General features: G+C 44.7%; 3 protein-coding genes across 9 annotated transcripts; 1 reads left to right on the forward strand and 2 right to left on the reverse strand.

The window, feature by feature from the left end:
- Positions 1–268: 268 nt before the first annotated feature.
- Positions 269–2,749, forward strand: LOC128749666 (PRA1 family protein 3-like). The gene is made up of 3 exons (XM_053849503.1): positions 269–487; positions 829–1,046; positions 1,788–2,749. Exons 1-3 carry the CDS (start codon positions 288–290, stop codon positions 1,961–1,963), a joined length of 594 nt encoding a protein of 197 aa, XP_053705478.1. The 5' UTR covers positions 269–287; the 3' UTR covers positions 1,964–2,749.
- A 114-nt stretch (positions 2,750–2,863) lies between these two features.
- lmod3 (leiomodin 3 (fetal)) lies at positions 2,864–5,482 on the reverse strand. Its single transcript, XM_053849489.1, has 3 exons — positions 5,019–5,482; positions 3,440–4,957; positions 2,864–3,018 (listed from the first exon to the last, which is right to left on the reverse strand). The coding sequence occupies exons 1-3, from the start codon at positions 5,304–5,306 to the stop codon at positions 2,971–2,973; spliced, it is 1,854 nt and encodes a 617-aa protein (XP_053705464.1). The 5' UTR covers positions 5,307–5,482; the 3' UTR covers positions 2,864–2,970.
- A 723-nt stretch (positions 5,483–6,205) lies between these two features.
- frmd4bb (FERM domain containing 4Bb) lies at positions 6,206–19,920 on the reverse strand. 7 transcript variants are annotated; one of them, XM_053849477.1, is made up of 24 exons: positions 19,718–19,919; positions 15,439–15,504; positions 15,133–15,227; positions 14,961–15,053; positions 14,811–14,895; positions 14,500–14,556; positions 14,391–14,413; positions 13,170–13,253; positions 13,035–13,100; positions 12,819–12,876; positions 12,663–12,749; positions 11,785–11,861; positions 11,547–11,685; positions 11,335–11,476; positions 11,112–11,245; positions 10,918–11,034; positions 10,618–10,846; positions 10,493–10,546; positions 10,284–10,431; positions 9,997–10,164; positions 9,000–9,763; positions 8,815–8,935; positions 8,606–8,689; positions 6,206–6,961 (listed from the first exon to the last, which is right to left on the reverse strand). In XM_053849477.1, the coding sequence occupies exons 2-23, from the start codon at positions 15,502–15,504 to the stop codon at positions 8,608–8,610; spliced, it is 2,889 nt and encodes a 962-aa protein (XP_053705452.1). In that variant the 5' UTR covers positions 19,718–19,919; the 3' UTR covers positions 6,206–6,961; positions 8,606–8,607. The 7 variants fall into 7 exon arrangements, with proteins under 7 accessions (XP_053705452.1, XP_053705450.1, XP_053705451.1 ...); XM_053849475.1 differs by having other exon boundaries at positions 12,663–12,876; positions 19,718–19,920; XM_053849476.1 differs by having other exon boundaries at positions 13,035–13,253; positions 19,718–19,920.
- Positions 19,921–22,640: the final 2,720 nt, after the last annotated feature.

Here is a 22,640-nt window from a genome sequence, read left to right on the forward strand (position 1 = left end):
AACTCACATGGGTCTGCACCACCAAGAAAGCTCAACTTTTCCAAGTGTCGCGCATTTTCGTGTTCATTAAGTCCCTCTCTGTGTGTCCTGTCACTCCCAACTCGTTTCGACGAGCCTTTATGGGGTTTTTTCGCGTTTTTCCATCGCACTCCATTCACAGTCTATGGGGATGTTTACAAAGAGGATCTCCAACATGGCGGCTTCCGGGTTGGATGACTCCACATATCGCGAGACTTTGGCACGCCAGTGATCAGCTGACCTGTCAAACGATCGCGCAGCGCGTGGGCATGTTTGTCTGTGACGACATGGCAGCCAAGATGGAGCTCGCGCCTCTCAGACCCTGGGACGACTTCTATCCCGGCGCCGAGCGCTTTTCCAAGCCTGAGTTCGGGGACTTGGTCAAGTGGAACAACAGGGTCATCAGCAATTTAATGTACTACCAGACCAACTACTTCGCCCTGGCCCTGGTGGTGTTCCTCATCGTCGGGTGAGTCAAGTCGAAGCTGGCTGTGACAGTAGCCCGCATACCGTGCATCCACACCCATCCTGACGGGAACCTATAGTCGGCGGCAGGTTCTGACCCAGCTCTAAGTCCACAGGCTCATGTTCTTTATTCGTGCTGCCAGTAGACACTGTTGCTTGTCCCTCTTCGTGTCTCCATTTCACCCTGTACCAGGAGTGCAAACCCGTCTGTAATACTATCCTCAGCCATAACAAAGCCAGTGGATTCACGAGTCGTATCTTGCAGGGGAGTCCCTCGTTCCACCAGCAGGGGGCGCTCTTTTGAACAGCCCTCTATATTCCGCTGATAAAGTGTCTTTTTCGCAGGTTTCTCAATCCATTTGGGATGTTTCTGGGAGGAGGGGTGGTGACCCTCGTCTTCATGGGCTCAGTGTGGGCTGGGGAGAATAAAGCCACCATCAAGAACTTCAAAAGGAAGAATCCAACCCTGTTTGTCATCGCTGTCATGGTCACCAGTTATTTGCTGCTGTCCTTGTTTGGAGGTGTCCTGGTCTTCATCTTTGGAATCACCTTCCCTTTGCTGTGTGAGTTCCAATCCAACGTTCTAAAATTATGTTGTTGTGAGTAAATCGTAAAACAAATGTATATTTCTGTATATTATGTTTATAGTTCCCTCTATATTTTCTCCTTCTTTCATTCTTTTTTCAGCAATAAAACAGGGCTTTCATTGTGTATCATAGAAAACAGAGAAACTGAATTCAAGTGAAGTACGATGTATGGTAACTCGTGGTTGGTTGAAACATCGACGTCATGTGTTGTCCACATGTGCTCCGCTGGTTTTTGTTGTGTACTTTTCCAATATCATGTTAGCCTCTGTTATTAATAGAGCGTCGCTCAACCTTGTCAATATCAAATGTTGAGTGCTCTCAAAGGAGACGATGACACACCAGGCGACCCGTAACTGAAGTTGCTCTGCGGTTCAACAAACATTGGTGAAAGCCTGACTCACACAGGACCTGACAAAGTCTGCTGTTGTATCGGCAGGCACTGATTCTAAGACTGATGCAAGCGAAAGGTTTGGGATCAGTCGGTCAGGGTTCAGCTGTTGGTTGCATTGGTTGGAAGCAACTGCGGCGCTTCTTGCATTGTGGCCATGGTTGGGTTCCCAACTGAGCCGCGCAGCACTGCCACTGTTTACAGGTTGCCAAGGGTGGTTGGTGAGGGCTCAAACTACATTTAAAAGATGATGTCATACACTGGGATGCACCGCCACGTCAATATATCACGTTAAATTCAACTGTCTAACAGTGCTGATGTTCCTGCAGTGATTCTCATCCACGCTTCTCTGAGACTACGCAACATGAAAAACAGACTGGAGAACAAGATGGAGGGAGCTGGGCTGAAGAAGACTCCCATGGGTGTCATCATGGACCTCCTGGATCAGCAGGAAGAGAAAATGAACAAAATCCAGGATTTCATTGAGGGCAAGCTGAAGGAGTGAGGGTGAAGTCACACACAGAGCTCATAATAATTCTGTAGCACCTTCCCTGCTTCACGTCGAGTCACCTGCTCTTTCATTCCTGCAACTTCAAGTCTTGACTTTCTCCTTCTCCCTCATGGATCTGTGTTGATACTGAACCAAATGGGCTCATTCATTATCAGGCAGCAAGCACCAAAGGTTTCTCACCGGTCGTTCATGATTTGAAAGTAAAACCTTTTTTGGTTTGTATTTGCCGTGCACTTTACCGTCTATCTAACATCACACGCACAACTATTGTCATTCTAATGTTCAATACTTCATCAGAGACAAAGCGTTTGTCGACGATCCAGTTGTTCTAGTGCTCCCAAAATACTTTGATTTAGTTTCTGAGAAGCACAGAGGCTGACACAAGCCCATCATATCACTCCAGAAACTATGATAAAACAACTGTTCTGCTTCTACGATCGGCGTCATGGGGGGCCTTTCTAATATTATAGAAGCTGACCAAAGGGTCTCCGCAGCCCGTAGCTATGCAACATTAAAAAGTGAATGGCATGTGCAATCATTTCCTGTCCACCTTTTGTCACGTGTCCCTGTTTTCCTATTCTAGCATGGCATTTAAACGTAGTCAATATTTAAAGATATTTTGCGAGATACATTTGTATTTAATATTTTTGCGTGCTGTTGAAGCTGTTCCATAAACTGATATATTTGTGCATGATCCCTCCAAAAATAGCAGTTTGGGGAAAATGTGTTCACTGGTCAATCTTCTTTTGAACTGGAAATAAACCTCAGATGTGCTCCACAGTCATGCTGACATTTCATTTTGACAATAAAATACGTTACATATATCTCAAGCCACACAGTTGATGATGCGTGGTTTGTACCACCTATAATCATATGAACAGTGAGTCAGTCAAAACATGCCTTTTATTTCAAAGCATCAATCATTTGGGTGAAACACAAACCTTAGTATCCTGTGATGGTCGTAATAAAAAGTGACACGTAGTAAAGTTCTATTGGAGCGCTCAGATGAGACTTGTTTCGCTTGATTCCAGCGCCTTTGGGAGCGGCACCTGAAAGCAGCAGAGGCGACTCATAAGTCAAGGGCATAGGATGAGTTGAACGCAGTTATGACAATGATATTTGAGGCTTCATACGCTTCACAGTTGATACTCATTCCTCCCTTTAAATATTTTTATCACACTCATCGTAATAGAAGTGTTTATTTTTGTTTTTATCCAGAGCGATTGAAGCAAGTGTCATATTTTAATGCTTCTCACAACCATAAACTAAAACCCTATCAGTTCCATTATGATGAAGCGAAAGGACGGCTTTGGTGTGAGAATTGCCGAGGCCCCTGTGAATAAACTGTGTGTTCAGCAGCACAGTCTTTTTTCAGTAACACAACAGAGAATGCAGTGGTCTTGGAAGTTCAAGGTGGTGCATTGAACAGACACATTTGAATAGCTCGGGATGTAACTGAAGGGTACTCACTGATTTAAGGTACGCGACGTTGCTCTTCTTGATTTCATTGAGAAGCTCATCGCGGGGCGTGACCTCAACCTTTGGAGGCAATCGCCTCCGAGGAACAGGCTTCAAAGTCTTAATCACCTCACTCAGGTTGGCTTTTTCATCTGGAGTCTTTTCACTGACTGACTCCTGCACTCTGATGGTCTTCCTGGGCCCGAAACTGACCTTCTGTCTCCTGTTATCTCGGGGGTCGATGTCCAGGAAAGGGTCTCGCTTCTTCGGCGTCCTCTTGAGCTGGACGTCCTTTATTGAGTTGCTTGGTTCTGGATGGCGTGGCTTGGGAATGGTGTTGAGCTGTGTCTGCGACTCGCATTGTTTGATGTCTTTCTGCGTTCTCATGTCAGTCCCTAAAGATGGTGGGACTAGACCATGTTCTTGTAGGAGCTCCAGAGGAGGTATGTACCCCAGCATCTCCAGCAGACCAGGAGGGAGATTTAAGCTGCTCTCGTACATCCGCATCATCTCCCTCTGCTCCTTCAGCTGCTGCTGCTTCTGCTCCTCCTTCCTCAGCTGCCTCTGGCGGTCGAGATTCCTGGTGAGGATGTTGGTCACCACCATCCTGGGACCAGCTTGCTCAAAGTGGTAGCCCATTTTCAGCAGGGTGTTGTTGGCCTTGATCAGGCGTGATATCTCCATCTCCGCGTGGTGGCCCAGCATGTGTCTCTGATTGTGAAAACGCAGCTCGGTGAGGGTCTCATTGAACTGAAGGCAGCGGATGATTGCCACGATCCCCTTCCCTGTGACAAAGTTGGACTCGATATTCAACGTGGTGATGCTGCGGTTTTCCCTCAGCATGTTGGCGAGACTGAAGGCGATGTTCTCGTCGACGCCGGTGTTGGCGATGCTGAAGGTTTTCACGTGCTTGTTCTTCTTCAGGGCGTTGACGTAGTCCAGGAGCATCTCTTTCGGAATGTTCTCGATGTTGTTGAGGTTCACCTCCGTGATGGAGGGGTTGTTGTTGCGAATTTTGTCAAGCGTCGACTCCAAATTGGTCTCATTGCCAGACGGCCGTGAAGTCATTTTGATGTTGTTGAGTGCTAGCTTTGGAATTTTAAGCTTGTTTATCTTCCTCTCTTCCTTCTGCGGGAGCTTGTCCGCATCATCAGACTTTGACTCGTCCGGAGCCTCTTTAGGCGTCACGGGTTCTGTTGCTGTTGTTTGCTCATTTTGTGTGTTGTTGCCTGTTGGATTTTCTTTCTCTTTTGTCTCTGATGGAGGCAGATCATGTTCTACTTCATTGGAAGAGCCTGCTTCCACACGTTCTTCCAGTGTGTCATTGGTCACCTGTGTCCCAGCCTCTTCTTCATCAATTTCCTCCACTTCTTCAATGATTTCCTCAATAATCTCCTCTATAATCTCGCCGCCTTCAGTTCCATCTGCCGCTTCTTCTTCTATCACCTCCTCTATAACTTCAACCACTTCGTATTCAGTTTCTTTTTCTTCTTCTTCTTCTTTCCTGTCAGCTTCAGCCCCCAGTGTTTTCTAGCGTGATGAAAAACCACAGTCACGTCAGGCACTCACCACTCATTTATTCAAGTCTCACCTGGCTTGGCAGCAGAGTAGCAGGTACTCGCTCCTCCTCCAGCATTCGCTTGGACTCCTTTTCCCAGTAGAGGTAATCCACAAGGGATCTGTGATCAAAGGAGCCAGTTGGAGGCTTCTCTGTCTGGTCTTTTTGTCTCTGACCAACTGGAACGCTCTCATCAGGCGCGATCATTATGTCCATTTCACTCTGCAGCTCCTTCAGCTCTTCAGGTGACAGCATGGCGAGAAGCTCATCCTCGTCGATGTCTTCCTCATTGATATCTTCGGCCTCTCTTTCGGTTGACATTTTGGCTCTTTGTGATTCCAGTATCTGGAACGAGGAGAGGTCCAGTCCGTCCAAGAGATGTGGCAGTAGTGAAGGGGTCGGCTTTCCACTCCTGCTCGAGCCCCCGTCCCCTGTCTAAAATTATACCCTGTGAATTGCATGGAAGATATTTAAAGTACATGCGGTGGGGAAACATGCTCGTGCTCTTTTTTCAGTGGCTTCTCCCAGCTGGCTTGACGGCCGGGATCCTCTGGGATGACAGTTGCTTCAGGCAGTGACGGACAGCAGCAGGCAGAGGGCTTTAACAGGCCTGTGGGGGCGAGGAGTGTGAAGTTGGACTGCACAGCCTCTTGTGCTACACGACAACAAACATGTGAGCCGTCGGGAATCACTCTGACGGATTGCTTTCTGGGGCTTTATATTGTGACATCACTGAGGCCTTCTGGGAGAATACAGTGGCATTACCCTGACATCTTACTTCTGTGGGTCCTGGGTTTGCCCTGAGGCCTCCTCCCAGTGGGATCAACTCGCTTCTCTAAAGGCTTTTTTTATGACTGAGGGGTGTACTGAACCACACAAGGGCCAAAAACCTAAACACAGTTCCTCACCCAGGAATCCTGGGAGTCCCTTCTCCTTATATCAATGGCTTAAACTCTGACTTTAAATCCCCCCTCTTGCTTGAAAACTGAACAGCCAAGTTACTAGTTTTCATGGGTCACAACGTCAACATTCACTGGAGCTTATTTATGAACTTTAGTATCAGTATTATATGTATTGAATGCTTCTACAGGCCGTATAAAATGAGTTGGCGGCCCTAACTGGGTCAGCGACCCACAGGTTTGACACCAGCATCTTCATGAGAAGTTCATACGTTGTCCTTGTTTACGACAGTGTTCCGATCAAAAGAGATTGATCATGTCTCACGTGTATTTATTCACATTGTTCTGGATGTCCATGACAACATCTAATGACAGACAGGTAACTACATACTGTACAACTGTGGGCAAAACAATTTCTCTGGCAGTGCTCTTGTTTTGATAAAAAAAAAGTTGATGGTATCAAATTGGACTGAGCCAGCATGCATTTTAAAACACATTACATCACCGACAATGACAAAATAAGTGTCTATAAACAAGATGGATGGAACATATTCCATGTTTAAATGAAGCCGAATTTGAGTTGAGTCTAAAGAACAACAGCACTACACTTTTGTCATCATTTTTCAATTTCAATAAACAGCTTCTTCCTATTTAGAAAATCCAAACAGTCAAGATTAAATTTTTGTGTGTGAAGACAGGCTCACAAAACACAGTTTACATCAAGTCGTCTCTTTCCCAGCGAAATTGTGAAATTGAGAACGTGTTTAAGCGTGTCATTAGGCAAAAATGTGTGGCTCAAAAACAGAATCAAACAAATGCCTCATTTTACGTCTGAAGAAAAGTAATGGTGATGGTGGTGTTCTTCTCTCCATTCTGAACGATTCCTCTCCTCCAAGGCACGTGGGAAAGTCATTGAAGAGAGTCAGCACTGTGATCAGAGGTGACTTCGCTGTGAGGACAGTTCCTTCACAAGCTTGTTGTCTCCCCTCCTGCGCTGCTCACGATGGCTTCTGTTGTGCCAAATTTTGGTTTGGTCCTCTTCAGCGGATATTTGTGTAGCCTCCTCCCAGGTGATATCTGAATAGGGAGTCAGAGTTCAACTGGCGTCAATTTAAACGAGGGATGAATGGACACAGGAATGGAAATGTTGAGTTGTGAACATGCAGAAATCAGGGCAGACGCACAGACAAGGAACATGAGGCAAAGATGAACCAAACAAAACGTGAAGTCATGAGACCCTCAAAAACTCAGGCATATGGAGGAGCGCTACGTGACACAAAGTGAAGTGTTTTGCTGACAAACCTGCAGATTCCTGCCCACACAATACTTATCTAATCTAATCTAATCTGATCTTATGTACTCGAGTCTGATCTAATCTCACTAAACTAAAGTGCTTTAGGAGTATTTTAGTCGGTCACCAATCCAATCTAAACTAAACTACCTTACTCTAGTTTAAACTAAACTCAACTCAACTCAACTAAACTACCCTAGTCCCGCCCCGTCACAAACCAAACCAAACCAAACCAAACCACCTTAGTCTATTCTAGTCTAAACTAAACCAATCCAATCTAAACTAAACTAATCTACCTTAGTCTGGTCTAGTCTAATCTAAAGTAAACCAATCCAATCTAAACTAAAGTACCTTACTCTAGTCTAGTCTAAACTAAACTAAAGTAAAGTAAAGTAAAGTAAAGTAAACTACCTTCGTCTAGTCTAATCTAGACTAAACCAATCCTATCCAATCTAATCTAAACTACCTTATTCTAGTTTAGTCTAGTCGAGTCTAGTCTAATCTAAACTAAACCAATCCTATCTAATCTAATCTAAACTAAACTACCTTAGTCTAGTTTAGTCTAGTCGAGTCTAGTCTAATTTAAACTAAACCGATCCTATCCAATCTAATCTAAACTAAACTACCTTAGTCTAGTCGAGTCTAGTCTAATCTAAACTAAACCAATCATATCCAATCTAATCTAAACTAAACTACCTCAGTATAGTTTAGTCTAGTCTAGTCTAATCTAAACCAATCCAATCTAATCTAAACTAAACTACCTTAGTCTAGTTTAGTCTAGTCGAGTCTAGTCTAATCTAATCTAATCTAAACCAATCCAATCTAATCTAAACTAAACTACCTCAGTATAGTTTAGTCTAGTCTAGTCTAATCTAAACCAATCCAATCTAATCTAAACTAAACTACCTTAGTCTAGTTTAGTCTAGTCGAGTCTAGTCTAATCTAATCTAATCTAAACCAATCCAATCTAATCTAAACTAAACTACCTTAGTCTAATCTAAACTAAACCAATCCAATCTAAACTAAACCAATCCAATCTAAACTACACTACCTTACTCTCGTCTAAACTAAACTAAACTGCTTCAACTTCATGGAGTAGAAGCAAAAACTCCATGAAGCCTCTCATATTTAATGTCCTTTTTTAGTTTGTTGCCGGAATGTTACAACGCCCCCACAGGCTGGGCATATGTACTGCAGGCCCAACATGAGCTGCTCTCTTGCTCCATTCATCGTGCTTCTGAATGTTAGATATCTTGAAATCACCTGTGGGTGTCTCTAATGGGGAGCAAAAATAACGGTCACCTCCGAATGATGGTAAAAAGCACTGAAACAGATGCAGGATGAGTGGGTCCTTGGAAATCCAAACGGGTCAGACAGATGGGAGTGTGAAATGCAGAAGTGAAGCAACACAGCTGTCGGCCAGCTCTCACCCTTAAGTGCTAGACTGGTCGTCAGCTGACTCTGATGTTCTAGGCATTTTCTCAGACCTCAATACATTCTTTTCTGGAGAGCATCTGCACACATACATGTTATTAGAAGTTCAGAAAGGCAGACAAGAGCGAGGGGACATTGTGAGATTGAAAGTTCAGGAATGAGACAGAGGAGAAAGTGGATTACAGGTCGCAGCTCAAGCACTCACTTGTGTGTGGGACTGTAGTGATATGGAGACTGGGAGTACTGAGGCGCGTCAGGTGATTCATACTCGCTCAGGCCAACTGCAAGCTGGTTATGCCAGTTTCCCGTGCTCTCGACCGACGATACTGGCAACACAGGAAGACTTTTTAATTGACGCCGCAGCCTTAAACATTCTTGAGGGAGTCTCACCTGAAGAGAAGGAGGCCGTTCTGCTGGAGTGACTGAAAGCAGCTGGCATGGTCTGGTAGCCCAAACTCAGTTGGGAGCCGGTGTCAAAGTCATACGCCGCCATGACCCCCTTCCTCCCATCCTTATGGCCCTTGTTCCGATGGTACCAGCCTCTCAGGTGCTCCGCCACGAGCACCTTCTGCATGTTCTTAGCCAGGAGCTCGTTTTTCGGCCCCTCCCTGTTCCGAGGTGGCCTCACCGTTGCGTACGGATTCTGCGAAAACCCGTCGGCGTGGTCGCTGCTGTAGTGCCGGAACCTCTCATGTCCATGGTAGCCGTTCACTTGATAGGATGGGTTGACATTGTAGTGACCTTCAACGTCGCTGTCGTACATGTAGGCATCGTTTGTGTACGTGTCTGGACACTGGTAGCCAGAGACGTAGTAGGCACTGGGTGCTGAGGTCTCGCATGTGTAGCTACAGCCAGAGTGGTGCTGGACCAGGTTGGGCATGCTCCCGGTGTTTCCGTACACCTCCACCTTCCTGTGGAGGCGGTGCATGGCTGTTGTTTGGGAGTCCAGTGTGCTGTAGTGGGAGGCGGACGCCCCGATGTAGTCCAGGCTGGACTGACTGGTGTAGGAGGAGCAGTCCTCCAACAGCTCAGTGCTATTGCTGCGATGGGCAGGCGACAAGATGAAAACCGGCTTCTCAGATTCCATGTCTTTCCTCAAACGGGACTCCAAACTTCCACTGCGATGCCTGAAACCGTGAGGCGACCCGTCTGACCTGAGGGGGGGAAACATTTCAGTCGACTGGTAGCTTTGTGAAATGACTCTTCAAAAGAACAATGAGTAAAACACAAGAAAACAATTTGGAATCCTCATAAATTACACAATATTGTGTGGTTGATCTTGACGCAGTTACTAGCATTTTCGTCCTGTAAATTGTAGTTTTTCATAACCATGTGAAATGTGCAGAGATAGAAATCAAGCCATCAAAGCTGCAGGGCCGAGTCACACCTGAGCTGGATGCTGCTGTAGGCATTTCGGGTCATAATCGGAGAGGAAGACATGCTGTGCGGATCTCTGGGTGGCCTGGGGACAGTTCTATAGGGACTACTCTGAGTGGAGGACACCGCTCTCGGACTGTGGTAGTAGTGCGGACCCAGCTGGCCTTCAAAAGCTATTCTAAAAGGGTGAGGGGTTCAAAAGAAGATTGAAATTAAAGAGTGGAAAAACAATGATGCAACAAAAAAAGAACGGTGGGGAAGGGGACTCATTCGGGAGGCAGGTTCCCGGTGACTGACCTGCAGTGGTTTTTGTGCTGGTGGTTTTCTCGGGGTGGAGCTGAGCGCTCTGAGTCATAGTCACCGCCCAGTGATCGCATCGGGCTCAGCTGAGGGGAACCTTGGACGGAGCGCGAGCGTGGCCTCTGACTGGCGCAGTCGGAGTCATCTGAGCCAGAAAGTAGAGATGAACCATGTATTTTCTTTTTAAATGATCACTGCTGACTCACCGTCATCTAGAGGGAGGCTGGACATGGAGCTGCCGTCTGAGCGGTTGAGTTCATCTGAAAAAAAAAAGGAATTTAGTGGAACTGTCCGTCTTTATTGGACTCCAAACACAGACGTGTTTGTGTACCTGCAATGATGACAGAGGCTCGCTGTGTCGGCTTTTTCCCCTTCTTGATTCGGTACTGGTTCATCTCGTCCTCTATCTGCTGTAGCTTCTGCATCGCATCCAGGCAGTTCCTCCTCCTCTTCTTCTTCACAGTCTTGCACAGTTCGGCCTCATTCGCCAGCTTCTTCGCCGCTTCGACAATCTTCTGCTGCAGCGCAAACCTGCTCTCCAGGTTTCGGAGAAAAGGGTCCTGCACCAAACCCACACTCCGTATCAGTGACCGTCTTTGAAACTTGAAATGAATGTTTTTATAATGCACACCTCATGATACGGGAAGAGGTCGTCCAGCTTGAAAGCCGTCCCCACCCGTCTTCTGATCTGCGGTGGCCTCTCACCTGACGACAGGGGATACTCTTTGGGAAGCTTTCCAGTCAGCTCCTGCGGGACACATACGATGGAGGGGCGCACTAGTGAACATCCTCCATCTGAACTGAAGAGAGTGCAAGAATTCTCACCGCCTCTCTCAAGCAGATTTTCTTCAATTCTTTCGTTTTCTTTGCCAAAATGTCTTGGATGGCCTGCTCTTTCTTTCTTAACTCTGCAAGCTTCTCCTTCTTCTGCTCCTCGCTCATCTCAGAATCTGCAGAGCCTGAAAGAAAGCAAATTTGTTTCCTCCTGACTTATCTCAGCCTTCATCAAAAGTCAAAGCTGGAGGCATGATGAAGAGCCTCAACCAACCTGTCGACACAAGACTCCCGTTGCTGGCTGTTATCAAGTTGTTCTTTGCGATTGTTTCTCCGAGCTTGTTGATTTTGGTGACTCCATGCTCTGTTAGATCGATGGCGAGGTCCTCCAGGCTCCGTGTCGCTCCAGTCTTCGTCTTAAAAAAAGAGCCAAACCATGAAGGAAAATCCTGGTGAGGATGTCTGGTGAAGGAAGGAGTGACTCACTTTGCTTTGCTTTCGGTCCAAGTAGAACTGGTGCTGACTGATGGCCATGATCCATATGGTTTTGATCAGCGAGTGGCTAGCATACCAAGTGTGGATGAGCAGACCGGTCTGACCAAACGTGCGCTTAGTCACCGCTCTCCTGTTGCACGGGGAAATGACACATCACGGAAAGAACAAAAAAAAAAATTCTTTTGATATTTCTATCTTTTAATTGAAGGCGAGGAACGCCTTGACTCACCGGTGCGGGTCGTTGACTTCCACTGCAAACTTCTTCTCACGGAAGTACAGGTTTTCCAGCTGCTTCCACTGGTAAAGCTTGCAGATTTAAGTGTGATAGATAAAGCATTACATGTGAGAAACAAACTCATAAAAGCCAGACTGTACACACACGCACACACACTGTCATTACGGTGTGCGACGTCTGGCATGCGGCAACACAGGTGTTAGACCGAAGTGCGACACACACTCAGCACGCCAAACAACACTTTCCGTGGCTCATCAGGTGCACACATGTGCTGTTGAGGTCAGTGACTCAGTCGACGTCTGGCCTAACAGCTTGCGTATCTGTGTTTGTGAGTAGATTCCATAAACTGAGACGGATCATTTAGGAAACTTACCTGCCCAGAAATGCATTTCCTGACCCTGCAGCCATCCAGACAAAGACTCTGGTCTGCTCCCTGTCAACTCTCCTCGATTTGTCTCCTCAGGTATTCTCCGCCCAAGTCCGTCCCTTTTGCTTCTGACATCCACAACCTCCTCCCCTTCTCACACAAGTTGCAGCAACACGTCTGGACGGTTTATAAATGAGCCGCGCGTATTTACACGGGAGTCTCTCTAACTAGCTGCAGAGACGCTCCGTCAATTCTCGCTGCTATTTCAAGTCTGGCCCTGTCCGCTGCAGATGCAACCGAGCCTTTGTTGAACCGACGCCGACGATGCATGAATTCGAGCCGGTGAATCACCGGGAACAGCTGCAGCTCATGTCCTGTGCTGTCATGTCGCAGGCGCAACAAAACACAGAGAAAATGGGATTTTTCCAGCTGGCCCCACCCTCAGTGTGCTGCAATATCTCCCAGTTGATCAGAGAAGAAGAAGTGTTTTCACCAGGGAGCACACCTTTCGAGGTTTTAATTTGTCCTGAAGGTCGTACTGGCTGATGCCCTTATAGCTGATTCCAAGCCACCACGGGATCCCTTGCTTGTCCTGCGCACACAGAGCCCAGATTGAAGGCAGGAACAAGATGATTCCCATGAATCTCTTCAGAGGACCTACCTTGACCTCGTAATAGTGCACTCCGTACGTGGGCAGCGTTTCCACCAACGTCAAATACCTGGACGGAAACGATATTAGAAACACAGGCTGCGATGGCAGTGAGTCAGAGTGATTCAGCTGAGGAGCAGCTATTGATTCTCAACAAGATTCCAGACCAGGGATGTCAGAGGAAGAGGTGAACAAGTGGACAACTTTGGTCATATTTGAGGCACTCACTGCACAATGGCTTGTCCTCTGGAGACGCCCTTCATTTGCTTATAGTATTCAATCACGCGCTCCTCGCTGCAGGTGGAGAGCCCCGAGATTAAAGTGATGCAGCAATCTCGTCCGCTGATTTTAGCAAATACACACCAGTATGCAAGTGACGGATGCTCCTTGAGAACTTTGGTTGGCAGAGTTGGTAGTTTCTTCAAGTCGGCTCGGGTGGTTTCATCACTGAAAACGTGAAAATATGAGCGTTATGTTTCAATTGTGCTGCACTTCGGTCGACAGCTAGCTCTGCTGCGCTTGTTGCCGTTTCATATTTCGATCCAAATGCAATGTCATGTGATGCACAGAAATGTGTATTTTGCTCATCTGTCTGAGGCGTAGAGATATGGAGGATCTGTGGGTGCGAGCAGGTGATGTGGGTGGCTGTTACACTGCATGTCACACTCATGGCTCACGGGCCAAATCAGGGCTGCCAAGTCATTTTCCATGGCCCAAAAGGGAATTAGAAACTGTTAAGTTATGAGACTGTTTGAGTCAAAAGAAAGGTTGGGGAGACTTAAATGGCATCCATTACAATGTGCATTAACTTGCTGAAAGCTAAACTACATTTGTATTATGCACTGCATCAAGTGACTTCAACTATTTTGGAGGTCATTTTTTGTGTGACTTCTTAAGGTGCGGACTACAATTTTGCACAGGAACACAATGTTTCTTCTTATTGAAACAAACAAATACTCGCATCCCTCCTGTGACCACAGCTACATTTGAGCACGTACTTGATGTCGAATATCTGCTGACAGGATCTCAGTATAATAAGTTTAAGAGCTTTCTGAAGGCTTTTTTAGCTGTTGTTTTACAAGCTGCTCTTGCCAACAACTCTGGTCTAAGGTGATGGAGATTCAGTACATTAAAAGGGAGGCTTCTATCCCTTTCTGTTTCACTGGATTTTAACCTTCTCAGCCACTCAATTTAGATTGCGTTTAAACCCTTGACCCTGTGTGATCGAATTCCGCACCACTGCATTACGCTGCACTTGCTGTTTTGCTCTTTCATGAGTTGCAAAAAAATGTATGTGTTTTGTTCCGGATTTTGCTCAGCAGTCAAACAGCCTCCTGGTGGCATACAGTGTATGATCTATATCCTGAAGCAGCTCTCTTTAACACCAATATTCTCTCACCGCAGTGTTAATGTTAAGTTCCTGCGTTTCTCAGCACTCTGGGATTCATTAGTCTGCTGGTGCAACCCTCTCAGTACATTATGGTTCGCCTCACATAACAGTGCTATTAATTCTGATTGTCTCCACGCTGCAGACACAAACCACTGAGTATTCAATATTTGAATTAAATGATGCATTTCTCTTACCTCACGTAGTCTCCTTTAGCTTCCTGCGGATTAAAGACATGCTTAATTCACAGCAAAATAATAAAAATAATAAATAAATATGTAAAAATAATGAATGAAGATATAATACCTGAAGAGCGCTTGCTGCCAGTCTGAAGACATTCTCGCTTTCCACTTCTATTACCCCCTTTAAAGCATAAAAGAAGAGTGTGAGACCTTGATATTGACTCGCTGCAGAACAGCCTCAGCATATTTTCTAACTAAATCCTCTCTGCTGTCTGCACGGTGATTTTTACATTCCTCCCAGATGAGGGAGAAAACCGTGCCCTGCGGCTACAGTCTCTGAGCTAAAGAGCTGAAGGGTCTGCAGACAGTGAATCATCCTGGAGCTGTGTGGCATCAACATCGGGTTCATATCCTTCAAAATAAATAAGCACTCACATTATACACAGCCGATTTAGCATTCAGGAAGAAGAGCTCCACCGTGATGATGTCCTTGAGCTGCATTATGCTTTCTATGTAAAACCTGCGAAGCACAAAAGCACTGATAAACAAAAAAAACAGCAGCTCCAATATGACTCGTGTCTTTACCTGACAAGGAAGTTCAGAGCAACAGAGCTCGACTTCTTGGAGAAGTCATGGTCCAGAACTCTGCGGTCCATTTGAAGCCACTTACGTCGACCACTGGGAGGAACACGGCAAGAACACAGTCACAAACGCAGAGTCCTAGGTTTGTCACACCCCAACAAACGCGGTCCCTTACTTGTCGTCGCAAAACGCGAGGCCGAAAAATTCCTTCTCTTTGAGGTTAAAATGAGACGACACCAAGTCCAGCAGCTCGTAGGACAGAAGTTTGGGCTGCGGGAAGATTTGATTCATCACATCTTTGTACAAAAAAACGGAAAGTTTGAATCTAACGACACAGGTGCTAAAGTTATGCTTGAACTATGGTCATGTGAGTAGAATGTAAATAAGATACAAAATCTGACATGACTCAAATTAAATGGATAAAATAACGTAAAATAAAAGGCATGGCTGCAGTCGTCCGATCGCTCATAAATCAAAGCACCTGAACCAGCAGCTCCAGCTTTCTCTCGTCCAGCAGTTGCACCTGACACAGTCGACCCTCCGTCATCTGCACAGGAAAGATGACAAAAAACGACAATTTTTATAAATAAGCACAAGAATAATTTGATTATTGAACAAAAAAAACAGTCCTGCTTCATTCAAATATGATATTGGACCCTACTGGGTGAAGCAAATGTGGGTGATCCCACACAGCTTTGGGGCCCAGGAGGGCGTGAACCTTCTGTGCATCCCAACTCTTGGAGGTAGGGGGTTCTTGTGGTTCCTGAAGGACCAGTGATTCCTGCATCAGGGTGTCAATATGATGCTTCCATTGATGGTAATTCAGAGTGAGAAACAACCCTGGGGGTCCTTCTTCAAGTGAAGAGTGTCATCACCATGCAAAATAACGGAGCATTGTTTCTAACTTGAGTTACCAAGGGACAAGAGGAAAGATGTTTATCTAGCACATTGACTCTCCAGCTTTCAATGTTTGATGATGCATCATCTCACTTCACCCCTCGATCGAAGGATAGTCATTGAAAATTTCCAACAAAGGAAACATCCGTTTGATTGTTGCACGTTCCTTTGATCAGAGCCAGAATTAGAACGTTAAAAATAGGACACCTGAATGCTCGGTTCTTCTTCAGTCTACACCAAAGTCACTCTCAATAAATCCAGCAGCTTCCATGTGTGACAGAATGAGGTTGATGAGTTCCTCTGTGGTTCAGAGCCTCATACTTGGGGAGTGTGCAGGTGTGGATACATCCCTGACCAGTCACATCCTTATTTTATCACCCGACTAGAACTATAGTTATCTTCATTTTTAAATGCACATATAAAAACTGCTTCTAATATTTGAATAAGTTATGGTGGTATTTAACTTTGCGTAGCAATTCCCCACCAAAAAAAGAGCATTTAAATTTAGATTTTTTTCTAATGCAACTATAACTGTGCAATATTTAAGAAGGCATTTGCCAGGGTATCCAGGTGCTCCGGAGATATTCACGACTACAAATACCATACAGTTTCTGCAGAAGAGGACATTGTAGCGCATATTTAAAATGGCATTGACCCTCAACCGCCACGATAAATTCACGTCCCTTGGCGGAGTTATTGCTGCGTCTCCGCCGGCGATGACGTCATGTGAGACGGTGGAATAACCAGAAAAGGCCACTAGATGGTGCAATATTGATGCACTGACGTTGCACCATCTCTAGTTTAACCCATTTTTTTGTGAGAATCACAAGCAGATGGGGTCAAGTTGAAACATGAGGAAGTACGGCTGGTTTCAGATCCGACCAGCCCAAAATAGTGGGATATTAGAGATTATTGTGGTTCCATTAGAGCCTGAAAATCTGGCCTTTCATCACTCATTGAAGGTTCCTTTAAAACATGCAGTGATGAAAATGGCAACTTTTGCGGCCGAACCAAACGTGACCTGTCGAGACACGGGCTGCATCTGACCGCTGAAGTCTTGAGGCGGTGTCTGGCTCCATCATGTTAAGCCTCAAAGTCTTAAGTCCTGACAGTTGCACGATCGGCTCTGGGGTTGAGAGCTCACACATTTGCAGACCAAATGTGAGCTATCATAGCTTTATGGTGTGTTGGCAGCGGTCAGAATGGGCATCACCGCTCAGATCTGTGATGCTCAGATCCTTTTTTTCATCCAGAGACTTGGCCCCAGTCTGACTCAGAATGCTTTCCTTTATTTGCTTCTTATCATCAAGTTTGAAGAAGTTGTTGCTCAACTCTAACTTTCCTATAACTAGCAGATGTGATTCACCCCACTGTCATGTTCTTCCTACTTTAGTGGAACCTTCGATTAACACCCTTCGATGAAACGTTTGTGCTTGCTATAGAAACCAACTGTATACAATATAGTTTGGCAGGTTTTGCAGTCATGTGTTGTATATAATAAAATGGTAAATGACAGCGTGTTTTTATATCCAGCCACTGCTCAAATGAATGAATATTAGAGCTAAACTGTACTGATTCTTGGGCTCGTTCTTAATCAAACAAAAAAAAATATCACGTTACAAATGCCCTGAAGTTACAAATGCTCTCACACCATGTTTATTTCTTCTTGACTCGCAGAATAGCAGTCGTTCCCGCATGTAAAGTGGCAGTGTTTAATACAACGTGCTTGTTAAATGTCATGTCCAGACTGCCGCCCGTCTTATCTCAGTTTCCCACTTTCATGCATTATTGATGAGGGCAGCCACACAAGTCGGCGTGCGCTCACTATATTCCCTCCCCAAATCCCTCTCAAATGTATAGATTTTTAAACAGCAGAACTTGCTTTGATCTAAATTGCACTTTTATGTTTTAAGAAGTTAAATAACATATGTTGAAATTTCAGCTCGATGGACATTTGTTGGTGCAAATTAAAGCCAATGTGGTTGGGGGTTTGAAGCTGCCAGCGTGTCCTCGTACACGCTCTTCGGATGACAGTCAACGTCAATATAATAAAACCAGAGCACACAAGGAATATTGGAGTCAACTTTGAAGCCGCACGAACAGGCGGATGATTCACCTAAATGATGTCATGATGATGTCATACGGAGCACTGAGAGGACATTTCCTGACAGCCAGCAACTGTGTCACACGTTTCTTCAGAAATTGCACTGCAGTCTTTCAGCCTGGGATGTTAACTAAACGACATCATTTTTTTAATCTTTAAGGTTGTGTCTGTGTAAATGACGTGAGAAAACGTGCTTTGCTGGAATCGAACCGCCGGCGTTTCCTCTCCTGAACAGTTTGTGCGCCGGACAGGTTGTTTGTTTATTTATCTGCGTTGTTCTTCCCTCTGCAGTTTGTATTGTTTGACAGAAAATTGCTTTGTAGTACCTCGCAGATGTTAGGTTCGGTCTGAAAGTAGTGCAACTTTGCGAGCAATTCTCTGTGTTCATACCGAGGTGGCGCTGGATCTTCTTTTTTATGCTGATATCAACAGATGAGATTTGAAGATTTCCAGTCAGCAGTGAGGTGAAAGGAAGAAGTGTGGGCGCCTGATTGAGATCTCAAACACCAACACAGTCATAGAGGATGTGACCAATGTAGAGCAGGGCGAACACTGCTTAGTTACCAAGTAGTTATCTCTGTCATTGTGGGTATCAAAGGATGAAGTGCTGATCGATGAAAGGCAGCCACATCTTGAAACCCAGTGAGTGATCCCACTCATCTTTAAACATCTGGTTTTATTTGTCTGGGGTTCTTTTTTCTCTGATGAGCGAGATTAAAACTCCATCCGCCTTATTTCTGCGGTTGAGGGGGGGGTGATTAACACTAAATTAAAGTTTGTATTTAAAGATTTCAGACACAGTGCTCTTGAACAAATCCCTTTGGCTTAATCTGATTCAGTTGCAGATGTTTAGAGTGACGTTTCACGTCACCCAAAAATCTTTGCGACTGAGAAAATGTACATCTGCTGCTTGTGTTAGCCGACCAGTCAATATTAGCATGAATCTTGGCTATGAATTTCCATTTGAAATTTCTATTTACGCCCGGAAGTAGTCCCTAGTTGTCATCTGAGGAGCTGTGTGGTCCACGTGAATCCGATGTCACAGGACATCCTCTTCCACAAATAGGAAGTTGGACCCCATTTTCATGCATTCGCAGCAAGAATTCCTGTTTAAGCAATGAGATCACAATTTTCATGTCTAGCTAAACCCTCTTTCGACTCCTCATGACCTAAGAGGTCAACGATTGTAGTGAGGAATACAGCGGAATCATTTATAACACTCTTTAGTCTGTCTTCATTTTCGTGTTTTTTCAGTAGACAACAACTGTCCACGTTTCCCAAGGCTCTTGCTACATAAAACAAATGTGAGTAATACACATTGTCAAGTCCTTCATGAACAAAGGGATCCCAACTGAAGCTCAGTCAAAGGATGAGTGCCAGTGGCCTGTGTTGCCAGGAGAATCATTATAAATGATGATTCATCCAGCAGCTCACACTGCTGAACAAGCTGTTTCCAGAAAACCACATCTTTTTTTTTGGCTGAAGCAGACGGACGTCAGCACCTGTGATTGGCTTTATCTCCCACTATCAGTGACAATTGAGTCCATTAATGAGACTCGCCCTCCTCAGGGCCACTGAGGGAGCGAGAACAATGAATGAGCTACTTTACAGGAGCAGGGTGGTTCCACCAGCACGCGCGCACACGTGTAGAAAGAAACCCGGCGGATGACTGCACCTTCTCATGGTCGCGCTGGATCTGGAGACCCGGTCCACTTGGTCTCCTCGGATCCCACTCATCCTTCCGCGGACGTCGACTCACCTTTGCGTTCGTTGATCCAGGAACTCGGAAGCTCTGACGTGTGCGCGCCCTTCAGCCTTCACTCCGCTGCTTCCTCGCGGGGACGGGAGCCTCCGTGAAGCCGCCGATCGTGCTCATCCTCCTGGGCTCGTGTAGCGCACACCCGCCTGGTACCGACCACGGTCACCACGCCTTCAGCCGCCGGCTATTATGTGAACAAGCCTCGCATCTCCTCCTCCCTCCCCCTGCTCCTCCTCCCTGTCATCCGGCAGCTGCCGGCCGGCGTGTGTCTGCGCGGGTTCGAGTGCGCGCGCGCGCGTGTGTGTAACCTCCCTCAAACACATTACAAATCATGTTGTCCAATTCAAATCCCTTTCTCTGAGTGTTGACAAGAGCATGTTCCTGTTTATTGCCTAATCTTACGGGCTTTTTTTTAAACGCGACTGTCTGTTAACGGTTACCATGGCAACCAATGTGGATGCTGAGGTCAGATATGGACGCCCACACAAGGTTACAACTGTGCGTCAATTACATTTTGTTCATCTACCACCTAGCATACGAAGAAATACACATTGGAAAACCAGAGAAGACACACATGTTAAAACACACATGACACGCATGCTGGGATACTTGTTTGCACACGCACCTCATTCAGTGTGTTTTCACGTCTATATGTGTGTTTAAACCAGAACATTAACATAAAGGCACTTTGAAAACAGACCTAAGGAAAATATTTCTTGAAATTTAGTCACAGTTGTTTTGTTTTTTAACTCATTTCGCACATTTGCAGGTTATTATTTTAAGTCTCAACGTGGAGCTCCCTCACAATTCACATCCCAACTCATATTGTCATAATAATAATAATATATTGTTGGACTTTACAAAAATATGGATATTTTTTTTACCTTACGCCACTTTTAAGATTACAGATAGACAAAAACCTTTGACAGAACGTCACCCAGCCAATGCATTTTACCTATTATTAGTTGACTTTTGCCATCAAGTTACTTAACAGTTCACTTCGCACAATGACCACCAAACACTGCCCTGCAACCAGATCACCGGTTTGGGTTTCACATGAGACATTCTGCTTGTCAAATATTCATTAGTCCTCTCTGACTCTGGATCAATTCTGAGCTGAGATAAACAACCGCTCGCCATGTCTCGCCGCTTCATATTGAGATTATTTGTACGCCCGCTAATTCACTTGGTACAGAGCCATCATTCATTGCACTTAACATGCCAGTAGCAGACTGGGGCCTCCCCCCTCCACCCCCTCCTGCTTTTGGATCGCTGACATCAGACATGAATAAGTATCTCATTAAAATCCCCTAAAACCATCTGTCCATGCAGCCAGTCTTCTCCGTACAGGAAAGTGCTGCAGTAAACAAAAGAGGATTCCCTCATTGCTCTCGCTGCCCTCATTTGTCAAAACAAGTGTTGATGTTCTTCACCATTCAGTCGCTGATTCAACAACAATCACGTGTTGATTTCAAGAAAAAAAAAAGGTAATTTCATGAAGGATTATGACCCATTCAACCCACTCCTATTAAGCCCAACGTAATTCAATTTATCCCAACTGACAGTGAACGCAGCGAAGCCAAGTCCCCTCTTGAGCATATGCATCGTTGATTGACAGATGCTTTATGCAAATGAACGTGAAGCACAGAACAACACCCTCAAATCCCTGTAGGGTGAATTAGAAAAGCTATAAATCAGAATCATTTATCGCTGCCTATTATTACGATACTTATTTTTTATCATTGCTGTTCTGTTTTTCTAATTGAAAAAAAAAAACCGATAAATCCAAACTGTAAAAGTACTATTTTATTAATTTATTTATTTTTAAGTAGTGAATGTGATTTTGTAGCTTCAGTTTGATACGTATAAAATATTTTCCCCCAAATAGTAGTGGAAACACACTTAATTCAATAAATGTATTACTTAAAGATGAGATCATGAAAACTCACAAGTGCATGACGTACGTCTTGAGAAGTTAAATACCAGAAAAAAAACAAAAATTGAACGTGTCGCGATGGCCATGAGTCACCGAAGCAAAACAAGAACACTCGTCTGAATGAAAGTTAAATATTTAATCTGTTGTGACAGAGGCTTCAGTCACTGGAGGCATATTGAAATGCCTGTTTTGAAATTCCATTTTTATACGACCAGAAATTGTCATTATTTGTCTTAAATTGTTGATACAAAATATGTCTGTGTGGCTTGATGTCTAAAACATTGACTTTATTATTTATTATTATTGAGTTTGCAATGTTTTGAGTCCAAAAAACTCAGTCAAGCAAACTGAAAAAAATGGTTGGCTGTTTCAGACAAAAACAACAAGTTAATGGTTCTGCGAAGAAGGAAAAAAAAACCATTGTGGAATGTAAGCTTGTGCTTTGTGTTCTTAGCATGTTTGCACTGAAGATCTGCTTGTTAAATCACCACTGTTCTGTGCAAACAAAGAATGGGGAAGTCAACCATACACTGAGCCATGTACAGGTAAGGTAGATTAATTGTCAATTCTGCCATTTCCATTGCCTATAGAGGATTGAAATGTCATTACTCAGCGGCCTGTGTGCTGACACTGAATATTGACGTTGTACAGCTGCAAAAAAAAATTCAAATAAAAATTGAAAATTTATTTTATTTTGTTCTAAGATCGTTACATAATGCAGGAAATATTGGAATACAGTAATGAATAGTGGCATGATAAATAACAGATGAATTGTAATTCTAGATTTTGATTTTTGACTCAAAAATGTGTCATTATTTAGCAATTAATTGATTGTTGTTTTTACCAACATAATCATAGTAATCTTTCACTAATTATTTAGGTTTTTATTTAAATGTGTGTCATATTTCGTGACAAAAACTCACTCAATACTTGAGTAAAGATTTAGTCAATATCGCGTTTTTTTTAACCGACGTGCTTTCCACCCGA

This window comes from Synchiropus splendidus, chromosome 18 (genome assembly GCF_027744825.2).
Source record: "Synchiropus splendidus isolate RoL2022-P1 chromosome 18, RoL_Sspl_1.0, whole genome shotgun sequence".
NCBI classification, from domain to species: domain Eukaryota; kingdom Metazoa; phylum Chordata; class Actinopteri; order Syngnathiformes; family Callionymidae; genus Synchiropus; species Synchiropus splendidus.